Source organism: Serinus canaria, chromosome W (genome assembly GCF_022539315.1).
Source record: "Serinus canaria isolate serCan28SL12 chromosome W, serCan2020, whole genome shotgun sequence".
NCBI lineage: Eukaryota > Metazoa > Chordata > Aves > Passeriformes > Fringillidae > Serinus > Serinus canaria.
In genome coordinates, this window is record NC_066342.1 from 18,245,239 (window position 1) to 18,262,880 (window position 17,642).

General features: G+C 45.6%; 2 protein-coding genes across 2 annotated transcripts in view; one reads left to right on the forward strand and one right to left on the reverse strand.

The window, feature by feature from the left end:
• The window catches only part of LOC127060974 (Friend virus susceptibility protein 1-like), a 1,102,452-nt gene that overhangs the window by 666,731 nt on the left and 418,079 nt on the right, over positions 1-17,642 (reverse strand). The window lies entirely within an intron of this gene.
• LOC127060969 (uncharacterized) lies at positions 7,652-10,018 on the forward strand. Its single transcript, XM_050986375.1, has 2 exons — positions 7,652-9,219; positions 9,876-10,018. Exons 1-2 carry the CDS (start codon positions 7,847-7,849, stop codon positions 10,006-10,008), a joined length of 1,506 nt encoding a protein of 501 aa, XP_050842332.1. The 5' UTR covers positions 7,652-7,846; the 3' UTR covers positions 10,009-10,018.

A 17,642-nucleotide genomic window follows, 5' to 3' on the forward strand; every position in this document is an offset into this window, starting at 1 on the left:
CTTAGCCCCTCCCAAAGTTTTGTCAGTCACCTCCTCCTTTGCCATCCATTGGTGGAGATTACTTTCTTACATCTTGATTGGAGGTCAGGTGTTGTTACACTGTGCCTCTTAGTAATAAGCCGACCATCTCCAGATGCCCTGACTACTGAGGCTATTACAACGGGGAGGGGAAAGAGGACTATGGGAGGACATATTACAATAACATCACTATACATTTAAACATCTATATAATATCTATCTCTTAATTGTGAGAGCCAACTATTATATCACTTATCTATAACAAACCCCCCTTTTCCTTTACCATAAGTCATTTGTCTTGAACAATTAACTCTCATTTTTGATTCTGATAATCTACCTTTACTTCTCAAAAAAGAAATTAAAAAATAATTATTAGCATCTGTTGGTGTGGACAAGGACAATGGGAACAGGAAAAAAATCTTAAGTTTTCTTTAGACACACTTATTTGGAATGGAAAAAATGGGATCACAGAGCTCCAGTATGGCCTTTTTACTCCCATCTACTGTGCCTATGGGGTTGCTACTCATAGCAGGTATATCTTAGAGGTGAGTATAGAGGCCAACTCGGTCTTGCCCTTTAGCCTCTGTTGTATTAAGAGACAACTGAGGAATTAGAGATGTCTGGTATGGCTTTCTTGTTCCCACCTTACCATGCCTACAGGATTGCTTGCCGACAGCAGGGCTATAATCTTCTTGGTGGCGAACACAGGGGCCAACCCGGTCTTGCCCTCTATTTCTTGTTTTATTTTACTTGTTGGCTCTTAAGGAAACTGCCCCAGCACCTCTTACAGTTCCTTGCTTACCTCCCCTCGAGAGATGCTTGTAATTCTTTGAAACAAGGGGTTGGAAATTTAACTCAGGTTAGAAACCAATTTTGGATTTAACTGGAGTCTGCTTGTTTAGTCTGTTAACTTGTGTGCTCACAAAAAAGCCTGAAAAGAGGACGGAGGATATTCAAGGCTACTTAAAAAGGAATGCAAGCATCCAAGCTGAAGAGAGATAAGGAGGGGGGGGCCCACCAACCTTGGGGCTAAAGCAGACAGAAAAACTGAATCTTGGTTAAAAGCACCACATTACAGCTACGTGACTGAAGAACTGACTGAAGAACTGCGAAGGCTCATAAAAATTGATAAGACAGTTTAATACATATGCATATGTCTTTTATGCATATGCAACAGGTTAGGGGATAAAGTAGACTCAGGAATTTTCAGGGGCGTGCATGTCCTTAGGGAGCATGCGATTAGAGCTGAAATAAATCATACCGGCTTTGCAACTTTTACAAGTTGTGGAGTTTTTTTCTGCAAATCATTCTTATCTATTAAAATAGGACAATTTCATCAATAAACGGTACAGTTCAAGCTCCCCACCCAAAGTGTTAGTTATAACAATCTTCAAGCTGGCTGGTGGAAGCTTGACTTTACTTTTCAGATGACTTCAAGTTTCTTTGGCTATCTCTTACCTGGTCTGGATGTTACAGTCTGTTCTTTGGGTTCTTTCACCAGGCCTTTAATTTTGTTGACATGAGTCCACTCTTGCTCTGTGGTTTGTACGGTCGATTCTGTGGTTAGTTGTTCCTGAAAGGGATTTATCTATTGAAGGATTAAACTGAAGATAATGTACATAACATTGTACATGTAACATGTAACATTCATATGTTTAACTGAGTCTTAAAGTAGTTACTACTGCTGACACAAGGGAACTGTGCGGCTTAAGAACTATTATAATTACAGAGAGGTTTAGCACTTAGCCTAGCATCCTGTTTTGACAGCAGTAGTTTTTAGGGAATGAGGGTTAGAATAGTAGTAGGTCACAGTGACTGTAGATACTCCTGTTTATAGAGATTTAATGGAAACTTAAACACTATTAAATCTGATGGAAATCACTGTATACAGCATTACATAAACTTTTGGCAAACTTATACATAGAGGCAAGTTTTTCTCCTTACAAGAACAGTGTGTACACAGAGAGCTAGGTAATGATACACACACACACATATATATATATACACACGTCTGTTTTTTCCAGGTGGGACAGCAGTTGGATGCACAGAGCTGTGTATCTAGAGCTATGTCTCTGGGCATGCCCAGCCTGTGTGTGCACACAAGGACATGTGCAGAGCTAGTGTACATACACACAGGTACCTGCTCACCTGCACAGAGTTCTTGTGTACTACAGTACTTGCTAGAAGTACACACTTGTGTACACTCAACCTGCCACACTAGCACACGTGTTATACAGACACTTATTAATGTACAGTCTTTAATAATGCACGCATGCCTACAAGCACTACAAGTCTACAAGACTTACTTGCATGTAGAACTTGAGCACACCAATGTGTGCAGCGTCATACACATTAATATGCACATCTCATACAGAGCTATGCTCACACTTGTAGAACCTGTGCATATTCACAAGCACAGAACTGTGCACAGGTTCACTCACACTTGAGAGTGTGTAATTTACACATGTAAACAGCAGTGCACATATCACATGTACACGTCAGTACATCTATGTGAATAGTGCTGTGTACACTAACACACATGTACACTGAGCAAAGCAGGATGTGTACACTCACATTTGGGCACACTAGAAAATACATGTGCACACAGAGCTGTACACACTGGCACACACGTGTACAGCACTCTGTCATAGCTCTCCTGGCCCTGATGCCCCTGTGGGTTTCTCTTCATGGGATCATGACACAGTGGGGATGGGGACAGGAGAGGGGAGTATGGGTGGGACATTGTGGAACAGTTTAAAGAGCACCCTCTGTGCCTTTGGGGTGGGAACAGACAGGCTTGTCTTAAAGGAAAAGTCAAAGAGAGACTACACTGGATTTTTGCTTTTTGCTTCTCACTCTATAAGGGCAAAGCTGAGCACTTCTCGCTGTCTTGTTTTCCTCAGGAGCTTGACTAGCACAAAGGAGAGAACTAGAAGGACTTATTGAGGATTACTGCTAGTGCATAGCACTCATGGAGTTTTACACTTCTTACATTATCATGGGATGTTGGGGTAGGAACTAACAACAGCCTTATCCCACTGTCTTGGAAGCTTGTGTTTTGTTAAGGGGTCTTAAGTAAGACGTACTTGTGGTTTTTATTACTTTGAAGGGTAGCTCACAGTCTTCTGGCGATATGGTAAGGAAAGCTTCAGGCCTCTCTGCAGGGGTGACAGTGACTTTGAGACAAAGTTTTTATTAAGGTGTCATCTCAGACTGAAAGATGGAAAGGTATCTGTGTCATACATGGAAAAATATCTAAGTTTTTGACACTTAAGCTCTTCTCTTAACCTGAAAAAGAAGTAGCACTTTGCCAATGTTAAAGTTGAATGGAGGCAGCTCAAGACTTTTAGCTAAAGGAGTTCAAAGCATGACAAACATGTTCTAACAGGACTCTACTTACAGGAAACAGAAGAATATAACATGTTGGGTAAATATAACCCTCTCTACTTCTAGCACGGATGGTTTTTGAGGCTGGAAATGCAAGGACTTGTTTCATTGCAGGTACAGGGCTTTGCTGAAGGCTGTTCTTGCTTTTCCTAACACTTGGCAGTGTTGCAGGGAAGCAGGAAAAGCTTGAGGGAATGAGAAGAACACAACAGATTAGTTGAGTGATGAAGAAGGCATCAAACTACAGGGGAGAGGGGGCTACAAACTATAAAACAGTCTGCCAGGAGCTAGCTACCCCTTTACTCTAAAATAACAGAGGAAGCTATAAACAAAGGGAAAATGTTACTGCATTAGGACTGCAATGTGCAGTGAGACACAAACTTGGGAAGTCTCTCATTTCTTTCCCTTCTTTCTTGAGCATCTCTGCTAGAAGGAGGAGGCACACCTTCATGCTGGCAGCTCCTTGCCTTGCCCTCTCACTTTGCTACAAGTGATGACTAATTAATCTTCTTGCAGCTACAAGAGCAGGAGGCAGCAGAAGACTATCCAGTAAATGCCTGGCACAACAGGTCTCAGATGCAGGAATGGATCTGAAATTGTGCTCATTTCACAGTTTTATGCCATGATCTCTTGTAGCTCTGCTATTTTTAGGAGTGTTTGTTCTTGGCTGTGGGAAGAGAGCCTGGAAGGAGAAGCAGAGTGAAGCTTTCAGGATACAGCCCTCAGCTAAAGAAAAATTCCCAGGAGCTGATCAAGAGGAAATCACTAGATATGGGCACAGAGTTGGGCCCACGGAGTAAAGGGCAGGTAGTCTGGTTTGGGTATTTCACACTCTTTCAGCCCCACAGAAATGGGACTGCACTAGTTTGGAGCAATGGAGAGGCAAAATAAAGAGGAAACTAGCTTTTTACTATCTCAGTGTCTGCCCAACTTAGGGAGCTTGTGCAGTGCTCCCCAGTAGTCCCAACCGTAAGGTGGTCAGTGGCCCTGAGAGGCAACAGGGATCTAAACTATGGTAGGAAACAACAGGCACACTCTAGTCTCTAAAACTCATCTGCCAGTGCACTTCTTAATTTGCTTGGCAACTACTAAATGAAAAGCTTAAAGATTAAAGAAGAAGAAAAGCTCCGAGGTTTAGCAGCCCAGAGGAGGGCAAGGGAAGAGGGGAGAAGATCCTCCTCCTTTTGGGGACTTCTTACTTGCTCTTGGTCTTATCTTAATTAGGTAACCACCGGCCCTCTCAGCGAGATCCGCCTTCCTAATTAGCTAGGAGAAAGAAAGAAAACAAGCAAGGACTAAAAAGAGGAATAAAGGAAAGCGAAACAAAAACTTTACTTTCTGCCTGAAAAGTAAATACAAAATAACAGCTTGCTTGTGATTACTCCTGGGTTGGCTCTGCTGCTCTTTTCGCTGCCGTGTTTCGGCTTTCTGGTGCCTCTCAGTTTACTAGCGCGGAGTAACTGCTGAAAACTACCCACATGGGCCTCTAAGACCCCCGCATAACAGAGAGCTCACAACTCCCAGCAGTGTGGAGCGCAAACCACGCTCTGCGCACCCCGAAGCACTGCACCCAGCGGCAGCCCCTTGCTGCCCATGGCCCCTGTCATCCATGGCTCCCGCTGCCAGCGACCCTGCGCATCCAAACCCCCCCATGTCTTATGCAGCCTCCTGCTGGGTTCAGGTTTGCGCCCCGAGCAGGCTGCATGGGTCTGGATAGCTCAGTCCTCTATGGAAAGACTGCCCGAATACCCAAGCAGTTCTCAGCCGCTGGCAAGCTTAAGGGATATCAGCTCTTTAGTGATTATCAGCTCATTGTGATTTCAGCTCTTAGCTTGCTCGGTGCCGCAGGCAGGCAGATGCAGGGCGAGAGAGGAGAAGGCCGTTTGGCGTTCCACAGTGACGTCTTTATTGATTCTTCTGTGAAGGTTCCAGTGACAGCCCTTCTAACCAGAATAGGCTAAAACAGCCCATTATATAGGATACAGGGGGATCAGAAATTGTCTAGTAGTAGGAGTTAAGGGAAAGTGACCTATAGGCTTACAGAGAGATAAGCAGGGGTCCAAAGGCGGAAGAGGGTCTTTTCTAGCTTATTCACCATGACTTGGCATTTTCTATCTTTAAACTTCTGCTCTCCATGGGGCCCTTGCAGGCCCTGTGCCTGCTACACTGGTCCACAAGTGCAGCTCTCACCACCGGCAGCCTGCACCGCTGGACTAGCGGCTCTGGGCTCCAGTGCTTCTGACTGCTGTGTTCACCCTCAGTCTGGCTGGCACCCCTGAAAGTCACCACACCAGGTGTCCCCAGCCCACTACCACCCATGCGGGCTGTGCAGTCCCTGGCCTGGAAACTCTGTGCAACCAGGCCTGCCCTGCCAGGCAACTCTGCACTCAGCAAAAGCCGTCCTTGTTGCTGCTGGCAGCCCTCTTGCTGGCCATGGCTCTCCACTGCTTCCAGGCATTGCCACCCACGCAGCATCCTGGTCTCATGGCTTTATGCTGGCAGGTTTTATAGGGGAGCCACTGCAGTTCCATACTCTGGTCTGGGGACACTCATACTGCTTGACTGGTGTCCAACCACCAGCAGCGCTGTGTGTAATCTCGGTCAGCACACCGGGCCTCTGCTGCCTCCCCCCACCCTTGTTGGGTCAGCACACTCTGAAAGCCTGCTGCACCAAGCGTGGCCACACACACCATTCCACATGGACCCACCTCCCAGGGTCCTTTGTGCTGGCAGGTTGGGGAAACCACCACGTCTCTGCTCGGAGAAACCCCGTGCCACTGGGTGTAGCAGACGCAGGGCCGGCTACGGCTCTGTGGAGGGATGTTTAGAGATAGGTATTTGCTGAGTCATAGGAATTTAACCAGGAGTCCTCACTCTGGTCCTCCAGGCCTGCTTATCTCTCTGTGACCCCATAGGCTAGTTTCCCTAACCCTTACAATTTGTCAGTTTTCAATCCTCCCTAACCCTATAAAAGAGGCTGTCTTGGCCCATTTCTTTAGAAGAGCAGCTTCAAGAACCTCTGCGAGACCCTCAGAATAAACCATCGTCGAACACTCTTAGCCACCTTCTCCTCTCTCATTTTCGTCTGCCTTCCAGGAGCCACGGCCAGCCACAGCCCCTACGAGCAAGCTGAGAGCTGAAATCATAAAAGAGCTGACTTTCACTGAGAGCTGACAATCACTAAGCTTGCTAGGGGCCACGGCTGTGCCGCAGTCTGGCCTAGGGAACCCCAGCCTCCAGAGGGCTGAGGTGTCCGGCCTTGAGACTGCTTGCCTGGGGCACTTACCCTACGGGGAACCAGCTATCCGGCTAAGAAGCTAGCCCCTGTGGCATCATTTATTTTACATCTGACACATCGAACAGGTGAAGGAGACACTCTTCACTGACGGAGCAGCGTTTCTCTCCGAGAAACTGTAACTGCTGTTCTTTTGCGTCTCCCTGCGAAGTTATCCCATGTTCTAGCTGGATTTCCTAGCAGGGGGGTCGATTCGAACCTCAGATCAGTCATCTGGACCAAGTTCCGAGGAGACAGCCCAGCAGACGCCTTCCAGTAGCCTTTTGACCCACGGCTGAAGAAATATGTAAGTTTATACCAGCCTCTAAGTGTGCTAGAAATTTTTCTGGGAATTTTTTGGGGTTTTTTTTCTATTTTTTTCTCGTTTTAGCTGCTGGAGGGGAATTCATAACATAGGGATGAAAATTTCAAGTTTAAGGTTATCCCCTATTGAGAGAGATTTATATTTACTAATCCTAGAAATCTTATCTACTAATAACTTTCCTTTATCACGTGGTAAACTTTCCAAGACTAACCTAAAGAAATTTATAAAATGGATACTTTCTCAGTTTCCTGATACTAACACAGAAATAATTACAAAAAATTCTTTTTGGGATATGATTGGGAAAACAATACATAACTTACAGACAAACCAGGACTTTTCTGTAAGGGTGTACATGCCTCTTTTTCATGTTATAACGAAAGCGGTCGAAAAATCTATGAAAAGGAACCTTGATTCCGTAACAGAAGCAGAGGTTCTTTTACATGCTAATGAGCCGGATAACCATCGAAATTCTTTTGCGGGGGGGCCCCTGTTTTCTCTCCTGTCCTTATCTCGGCCACCCAGACATCCGCCCCTCCTTCCCTCGTGCCACAGCCCACTCCTCCACCTCCCCCTCTTCCCCCCGCCCCTCTTCCTGTTTCCCCCACCCCCGGCCCTGCTCCTCTCCCTTCCCCCTTGGTCGCGGCGTTACCGATTCAAAGCTCAGTTTCATCCGTTCCCGCTCCTGGAAACTCGAGTTCCCTTCCTGCTTCCAGTCTTTTCATGGGACAACCTTCGGGGCCCAGCCATGCATTCAAGAGGTCGCATACCAATCTGGCTGCCCCTCCGGCCCTGCCTGCCTCTTCTCCCCATTCTCATGTTACCCAATCCTCCTCCCACTCTCAATGCAACCCCTGCCTTATCTCCGGGACCCCTCATGGTGTCACCCCCCCCCCCATGTCTGTGTTTGCTGTGGTGCCACTCCAGTTTCAATGACTCCCTCTGGTCAAACGCCTGGTGCTTCCTCACAAAATAGAAAGCTTTTGAATAAACCCACTTCAAAGTGCTACAAAAAGCACAGGCTACGGTCTGCCCGCCCTAACTCCTTATTGGAGAATAACAGTAGTTCTACTGATTCGGAGACTGATTCTTTACAAATTGATCCTTGGGCTTTAATTAAAATAGAGGCGACCAAGGCAGGCAATTGGCAGATGGCAGAAAAAACAAACACCTTTCCGGTGGAATACAGACAGGGGAGGAATGGTGGAGAGTCTGCTAATAAGACGTGGAGGCCTAACTCAAATAAGGAACTTGTACAATTAAGAAATATAGCTAAAGAACATGGTAGAGGCTCACATATTTTTAGAAATTTCTTAGAAGCTATGTTCTCAGCACATGTTTTGCTTCCACACGATATTAAAAACATATCGCATTGCCTGCTTTCGCCAGCTGAATACATGTTATGGGAAAGGCATTGGAAAAAACAATTAAAAACATTACTGGACTCTTATTCAGCAGATGCTGATAAAACAAATTTTACAGTAGAACAGCTGGCTGAGGAAGGCGAGTTAAAGAAACCAGCTGACCAGCTTGAGACATTGAATAAGGATGCTCTCCAAGATGTGGGTCTCGCAGCAAAAACCTCATTATTATTTATCAATGATGAATCTATGCCTAGTTCTCGTTTTTCTACTATTAAGCAAGGAGCAGATGAAAGCTTTATCAAATTTGTGGACAGGATTAAAGACGCTTTGGAAAAACAGATAGAGAGTCCAGAGGCAAGAAAGGAACTCTTATGTAAGCTTGCCATGAGTAACTCAAATGCAAAATGTAAAACAATCCTGAGGTCTTTACCTATAGATACAGACCCTACCATAGAGCAAATGCTGGAATGTTGTACACGCCACTTGTCCACTGATAATACAGTGGCCCAAGCTGTTGCTAAGGGCATTGCTGAAGGTGTCTCTGGTGCATATGCAGTAATAGCCTCTAAAGAACAGGCTCGATGCCATCACTGCAGTAACATAGGTCATTACATAAAGGATTGTCCAGAAAGGACACCTCCCCGATATCCTCGTTACACCTATCAAAGACTCCAGTACCAGCACCGCTACCAACAGCGTCCGGGAAACACCTCGCGCAGCCCGGTGGAGCCCCGGGCTATGACAACAAATCAAAGGCCACCCAGACCCAACCACGCTCTGTCCCAGGAGATCCAGCACCACAGGAGGAGGTTCCAACAATCGACGCGATCCAGATGGGAACCCATCGCCAACTGGTAACTGCTCTGTCTATTGACTTTAAAAATGAGAAGGTTTATCATGTTCCCACAGGCAAATATGGACCAAAAGGTGGTCCTTCTGACATCTTAATTATAGGTGATTCGCTTAATAGCCCAAAGGAAATTTTTGTTGTTCCAGAAGTGAAATCAGTGCTCCCAGGACAAGAGATTCTTGTCCAGGTGTGCTGCATGGACTTACCATTTTTTCTTTCAAAGGAAACTCCAATCGCACAAGCCTTTCTACTGTGGTATTGTCCACAAGGGTCCCAGGATGAGGGAAGAGACGAGAAAGTTGACTCCATGTATCAGAAAGCTTGATTTATTATTTTATGATAGATAATATATTAAAACTATACTAAAAGAATAGAGGAAAGGATTTCATCAGAAGGCTAAGCTAAGAATAGAAAAGGAATGAATAACAAAGTCTTGTCTCTGCTCGAGACCGTCTGGGCAGGTGATCTGTGATTGGCCCTTAATTGGAAACAGCCAGATGAGACCAATCACAGATTACCCCTGGTACATTCCACAGCAGCAGATAAGAATTGTTTACATTTTGTTCCTGAAGCCTCTCAGCTTCTCAGGAGGGAAAAAATCCTAAGGAAAGGATTTTTCATAAAACATGTCGGTGACATTCTACTCCCAAAAAATCACAGGGAACAGGTTCCTCTCAACCCTACAGCAATGTGGGCACAAGTTGTGGGTCCGAGCAAGCCTACCATCGAGTGCGGTCTTAACTACAAAGGGGAGAGGATCCACCTACCAGGAATGCTGGACACCGGGTGCTGACGTTACCATCATCGCTTGCTCAGACTGGCCTTCACACTGGGACCTACAACCCGTTGCAGGCATGATTTCGGGAATTGGTGGGGCTACTGTATCCATGCGAAGCAAGAACAACATCCTCATTGAAGGACCTGAAGGCAAGCTGATAACCATTCGCCCATTTGTGGTAAGGGCTCCAATCACCCTTTGGGGCAGAGATGTTCTATCCCAATGGGGTGCTACTCTTTGCATTCCCACTACGGATTTTTAATTTGGGGCACGTGCACTGCCAGAGACTCCTTGCTTAACCTGGAAATGCCATAAACCCATCTGGACCCCTCAGTGGCCCCTCTCTGATGTAAAGCTGCGTGCATTACAAGATCTGGTAAAGGAACAGCTCGACAAAGGCCACATCGTAGAGTCTACCAGCCCTTGGAACCCTCCAGTTTTCGTACTACCTAAACCTGGAACGGGCAGGTGGAGGCTGCTCCAAGACCTTCGCAAGATCAACGAGGTCGTCGAGGACATGGGATCTCTCCAGCCTGGCCTGCCCTCCCCATCGATGCTGCCCAGAGACTGGTCACTTGCTATCATAGATATTAAGGACTGTTTTTTCAGCATTCCGTTACATCCTAATGATGCTGAAAAATTTGCATTTTCTGTACCTTCTCTCAATAAAGAGCCCCCACTCAAAAGATATCATGGGCGTTTTCTCCCTCAAGGTCTGAAAGTCTCTCTGACTATATGCCAGTGGTATGTTGCTCACATCCTGTCACCAGTTCGGGAACTATTTCCACTTGCTATCATCTACCACTATATGGACGATATTTTAGTTTGTTCATCCGATAAGGGTTACTTAGAGGAAGCGATCAAAACGACCATCGAAACCATAGTGAAGGCAGGATTTGAGATTTGTGAGGACAAAATACAGTACACCAGCCCATGGACCTACCTTGGAGTCCAGATCCAGGAAAGGACCATCGTACCCCAGCTGCTCTCCATACGAGACAACCCAAAAACCATGAGAGACTTACACAGCTTAAGCGAATCTATCAACTGGGTTCATCCTTTGCTGGGTTTAACTACAGAAGATCTTGCTCCTCTTTTCAACCTTTTGTGTGGCAGCAAAGACCTGGATTCTCCATGCACCCTTTACACAACTGAAGCCCGAGGTTCCATCATCAAGGTCCAGGAAGCCCTATCCTCATGCAAGGCTCATCGCTTCGAGACCAGCCTGCCTTTCCAGTTCGTCATCCTGGGAAAAGCACCTCGATTCCATGGACTGATTTTCCAATGGGACTCTCAGCTTCGAGACCCTTTGCTGATCCTGGAATGGATTTTTACTAGCAACCAACCTACAAAGACAATTACCACCTACCAGGAAATCATGGCACATTTAATAAAAAAGGCTAGAACTTGCCTCTGCTCTCTTGCAGGGTGTGACTTCAACTGCATTTACTTGCCAATAACCACTGAGGACTTGGAGGATTTGCTCCAAACCAATCAAAGTCTCCAGTTTGCCCTAGACAGTTATCCAGGCCAAATTTCAGTTCAGTTCCTAAAACACAAACTTTTTAATGTATCTTTTCATTTGACCCCAAAATCAGTTCAAAGTACGGAACCTCTCAAAGCTCGAACCATCTTTACAGATGGTTCAGGGTCATCCCACAAGTCTGTTATGACGTGGATGGACCCCCAATCACAAAAATGGGAGTCTGACATACAAATAGTGGAGAGATCTCCACAAATTGCGGAGTTAGCAGCTGTTGTCAGAACCTTTGAAAGATTCAAAGATGAACCTTTTAATCTGGTTACAGATTCAGCCTATGTTGCGGGTATAGCTATGAGAGCAGAACATGCTCTTCTCAAAAAGGTTTCCAATCCAACGTTGTACCAATTGATGTCTAAATTAATATACTTAATTTCTTACAGAAAGCGACCTTACCATATAATGCATGTGAGGTCCCACACCGACCTCCCAGGTTTTATTGCAGATGGGAACAGGAGAGCGGATGCATTAGCCATGGCAGTACAAACTGCTAATGTTCCTAACATCTTTGCCCAGGCAAAGTTGTCACATGCGTTTTTTCATCAAAATGTACCTGCCCTTGTTAGAATGTTCAAACTTTCAAAAGATCAAGCTAAAGCTATTGTTGCTACATGTCTGAACTGTCAAAGCTATCAGATACCATCCATGGGGATGGGAGTCAATCCCCGAGGTCTGAACAGCTGCCAGTTGTGGCAGACAGATGTGACTCATTTCACACCTTTTGGAAGGTCAAAATATGTGCATGTATCGGTCGACACGTTTTCAGGAGCAGTATTTGCATCATCGCATCTAGGAGAAACTGCACAGCATGCAATAAAACATTTTCTCCTTGCCTTTGCCATCCTTGGGGTACCAAAGGAGATCAAAACAGATAATGGACCTGCCAATACTTCTCGCAAGTTAAAGGACTTTTTCAGTGATTGGGGCATTGCACACAAAACAGGCATACCTGTAAACCCCACAGGACAATCCATCATGGAAAGAACACATCAAACCCTCAAAAGGGTCCTCAATCAACAGAACTTAGACACGAGTATCAAATCTCCAGTAGAAAGACTTTGCAAGGCTCTCTATGTTATCAGCTTCCTGAACCGTACAGCATCAGAGCCTGACCCGCCAGTATTTCGCCATTTTGCTAATTCCACGCAAGCAAAGCTTACTGAGAAACCACCTGTGCTCGTGAAAGACCCTGAAACACACCAAATCTCTGGACCTTTCCAGCTAATTACCTGGGGCCGAGGATATGCGTGTGTGCAACTACCCTCTGGTCCAAGATGGTACCCAGGAAAAAATATAAATCCGTACATAGGTACTGCAAACACGACAAAAGATGACAAGAATTCTCCTGAGACAAACACAGATCCTCCGAAAAATCAAACCAGTTCTGCCTGGAGACGAAGACATCGCCGAATACCCACAAACAGAAGAACAGACCGCCACATCACGAGACAGCAGACAAAGAAGAAAGCTGAATAATATTCTGCTGCGTTAAACTGTTGATAGCCTGAACACAAAGTGTACTCTGAACTATATGTTGTTACCTCTTATATACCTCAAAAAAACTCTATTATCCCATTTCCTTGACTCTTTTTCAATACCCCTTACTCTTATCCCTCTTCTTTAGCTTAGTAAAAATAAAAAAGGGGGGAGGAGGGAAAGGAATAGTGAAAAGAACAAAGGAGTTAGCCCTCCCCTCCCACTATAAAGATAACACATTTTGCTTATATTCCGTATCAGAAGCCCCATTCCTGTCCAAAGATGAAAAATATCTCCGTTGGTGCTGTCCTCACTGCTGCCTGGATGTGCTTCACCGTACCGCGTGCCTTCGGCTGGATTAGCCCACAGCCTAGCCATAATGTTTGGGTAACCTTAGCAAAGACATTAAAACAGGATAACTTGTGCTTATCCGTGGGAAGCATTGATAACCCACTTTCCACATGTCTAGTAGGGATTCCCTTTGTAGCAGATGATTGGCCTATCTATAACTCAGAGCTCCTCCGCACCACAGGTAAGAGACCCAACCTGGCAGATACTTGGGACGAGTGGACAAAAATGCTGCCTAATGCTTTAGATGAACCCCAAGAACTGGATCTGCTGGGGTCCTCCAAGGCCGCATACTGTGTTAAATTTTACTTTAGATGCCCGAAAAACAATTGGCCAGAAATTGATCAGACAAAAAATACATATCAAAAAGACATATCACCCATTAACAAAGCCTATAACTATCCCGACTGGTGTAATTACACTGCTCGTGTGATATCTGTGTCCTCTCTCTACCCTAAAGTATTACCTAAGGGTACATTTCTCATCTGTGGTGACAGAGTTTGGGCTGGGATCCCCTCCCGACTCCAGGGAGGTCCCTGTACACTTGGAAAACTTTCTACTCTTACTCCAAACATCACACTGTTACATAAATGGAGAAAAGATAGTGAATCAAAATGCCACAAAAGATCCTACACTGAATTTGACGAAAATTGCGATCCCAAACTATACGATTGGAACAAACCCAAAAAGATTGCTGTTTCCTTATTCCTACCCTAGGTAGCTGCAGCTAAAGCCCTCGGTGAAATAAATCACCTTGGGTGCTGGCTCAGTAAACAAGCTAACGCTACATCTGCTGCCCTGAGCGACCTCCTAAAGGAAGAAGAAACCACAAGACGTGCTTCTCTCCAGAATCGAGCTGCGATTGACTTCCTGCTGCTTGCCCACGGACGCGGTTGTGAAGACTTTGAAGGGATGTGCTGCTTCAATCTCTCTTCACAGTCAGAATCCATCCATGCGAACATCCAGAAACTGAAAGATCTTGTGAAGGACTTGAAAGTAGAAAAAAACCCCCGACTGGGTTAATGACTTTTTTGGTCAATGGGGATTAACAGGATGGGTTGCATCTTTGGTTAAGGGGATGTTGTGGGTTCTCCTTGTAGTTGTTATTGTATTAGCTATGTTTTCATGCCTTGTTCATTGTTTTAAAAGAACCATAGGAAATGTCTTTTTTCTAAAAACAGAAAGTGGAGTTTTAGCAGACGCAGGGCCGGCTACGGCTCTGTGGAGGGATATGGGGTTCGGCTGTTCGTCTCTGCTCCCACACATGCTTAGGATGATTCTGGCAGGCTGGATCTCAAAAAATGGGTCTGGACTCCAGGGTTTTTTCGGTCTTCAGAATTGTTTATTATATCTTATCTATAAAGTCCCTTCTCTGCCCAACTGGGATCTGACCAGCACGGCAGCCAAAGGCACTCTGACCTTCCCCCAAGGCGGGCACATCTTTTATATCAAAAACTACCTATATCATATTTACTTTTTATCCCCAACACTTATCACCCTCGTCACCGGATACACTCTCACCCCAGACCAATCCCCAAGTGCCAACACCACACCAGAAGATGGACGACAAGAAGAAGAAAGAAGAGTCTTGTGACATGCCTTGTTTCCTCCATCTTGTCTCCATAACCCCCCTGTACCAAAACCCCAAAATCTGTAATTTACCCTATAACTACGTTTTCCCTTCACCATTCACACCCGAGTAATTCCCACAGGTTCCATCTCCTCATACATCGGTGGCACATCCCTAGATGGATCAAAATCAAGCCACCAAGTGCTTTTGGCAACATTCCAAGGCCCCCGAGCCCCCCCAGGGGTTCTCTCGGTAGCTCTGGACATCAGGAGTGATGTGCTGAGTTCCCACAGAGGGATGTTTAGAGATAGGTATTTGCTGAGTCATAGGAATTTAACCAGGAGTCCTCACTCTGGTCCTCCAGGCCTGCTTATCTCTCTGTGACCCCATAGGCTAGTTTCCCTAACCCTTACAATTGGTCAGTTTTCAATCCTCCCTAACCCTATAAAAGAGGCTGTCTTGGCCCATTTCTTTAGAAGAGCAGCTTCAAGAACCTCTGCGAGACCCTCAGAATAAACCATCGTCGAACACTCTTAGCCACCTTCTCCTCTCTCATTTTCGTCTGCCTTCCAGGAGCCACGGCCAGCCACAGCCCCTACGAGCAAGCTAAGAGCTGAAACCATAAAAGAGCTGACTTTCACTGAGAGCTGACAATCACTAAGCTTGCTAGGGGCCACGGCTGTGCCGCAGTCTGGCCTAGGGAACCCCAGCCTCCAGAGGGCTGAGGTGTCCGGCCTTGAGACTGCTTGCCTGGGGCACTTACCCTACGGGGAACCAGCTATCCGGCTAAGAAGCTGTAGCTTCTTTTATTTTACAAACATTATACATATAGCATCCATTTTAATATTTGTGAAAAGCCAATTTTATAATATGCATCTATAACACAGAGCATAGTAAACTGTATTTTGCCTTTGAGTGGGAACAAGGGGGAGAAGAGGTTAATTTACTTCATCCCTAGGAATTGGGTTATTGCAGTATGTGAAAGGCTTTCTCCTATCAAGAGAATGTGCGGAGGTGGTAGGGGAAGCCACTGTGAAATTATTGAGTTTTCTGGCTGAAGGGGAGGCTTGGAGTGTCTGAAAGGAAGGCACTGTGGTGAAGATGAAAGGAATGAGAGACTTGTCTTTACAAACTGTGGGTCTGCTGGCAGATAAAACTAGCACTGAGATAAAAGAAACAATGGGAAGGATTCCACTGATTGATGAATGGAATGAGAGAGACTTGTTTTTACAAACTGTAGGTCTGCTGATAAATAAAACTGGATACTGAGAAAAGAAAGAAACAGTGGGAAGAACCATAAATTCCATAAGGAATTCCACTGAGTGGCACAAGGAAAAGATAAAGGCGGGGTATACATTAGAAGGTGGTCTTAGATATTAGGCATTTTGGGAAGTTTGTACCTTTCAAGTACCTCAGCCAATGGGGAAAGAGAGAGGGACATGCAGTTGGGAAATTAGGGATAAAAAGGAGGCTGCATCCTCTAACAATTTGAGCGACCCCATGGAAAATGCCCATGACATCTCCCTTTATTTGAATAAAGTAACAGGACTGCTCTGTCTCCTTTTTCAACATAAACCTCTGGTGTCTGTGGATTAATTTTCCTGACAAAGGTTGAATTTTTGGGGCTCATTTTGACTTAGGGCTTTGGGGGGTGTTGGCCCAGAGGGGGTCCGGGGAGTCTTGGAGGTGCTGTTGCCCAAGACTGAAGGGGAGCTGTAGCAATTTTTAGGATTAATAGGGTATGACAAGACCTGGATTAAGGACTGTATTCTATGGCTTTTTAACCCAGGATAGTCACAATGTTGTTGTATAGACATCAGTAGGAAAGCAGACCTTGATAAAATTAGGGGAAATGTTGATTGATGTCCCAGCTTTAGCTCTCCCAGGCCTGGAAAAGGAATTGGAATTGTATATGGACTGGTTGCAAAGACTGGTGGAAATACTCTTTGGAAGTGCTATTTTTCTGCCCAGGCTTGGAACAGTGGGACTATTTGCCAAGCAGAGAGAATACATGGGCTATTTCTACTTGTGCTGAAGGTACCCAGAATTGTAGCGGGCTGCATGGTCCTCTGAATATAGGTCTGTGCTGGGGGGAATTCTGGTGCTGGGATGTTTGCGAAGAGAGGAGATGGCCCCATTGTTTGCTCTAAGGATAACTGAGGCTCTGTTGTCTGCAGAGCTGCGCAGGCACAGCTTTGATGATAACTGATGGCAGGATTGTTAAAGTCCACCACCAAGTTCTACGTGGATGACTGGCAATAAGCTGTTGCAGTGCAAAATGGAACAAGAAGATTTAGAATTGAGAACCCAGCGTCCTGTTTAACTAGTCCCGAGAAAGGAGCCTTAAAGGAGGATCACAACTGTATCCAGGTGTCCTGGTTTAGGGCAAATTTGGGAGAGAATCCCCAAAAAGGGCTTCTCCAGAAAACAAACACACACGGCCCCTCCCCCCAACCGCTTCGGGAAGAATTCCTCAGAGAGAAGGGGAAAGAACCTGTTTATTTGACAAGCACAGCACCCCCCAGCACACACAATGAACAATACCGGATTACACCACTCTGAAAAAAGATGACAAACTCAGAAAGTCTCTCCTGGGGGTGGTCACTGTTATCAGTCCCTCCGGTGCTGGGGCAGTTGCTCGGTGTTTCCAAATCCCAGTCCGGAGCAGGTTCGGCAGGTCCAAACAGGGGAGGGGAGACAGTCCATAAAGGAATT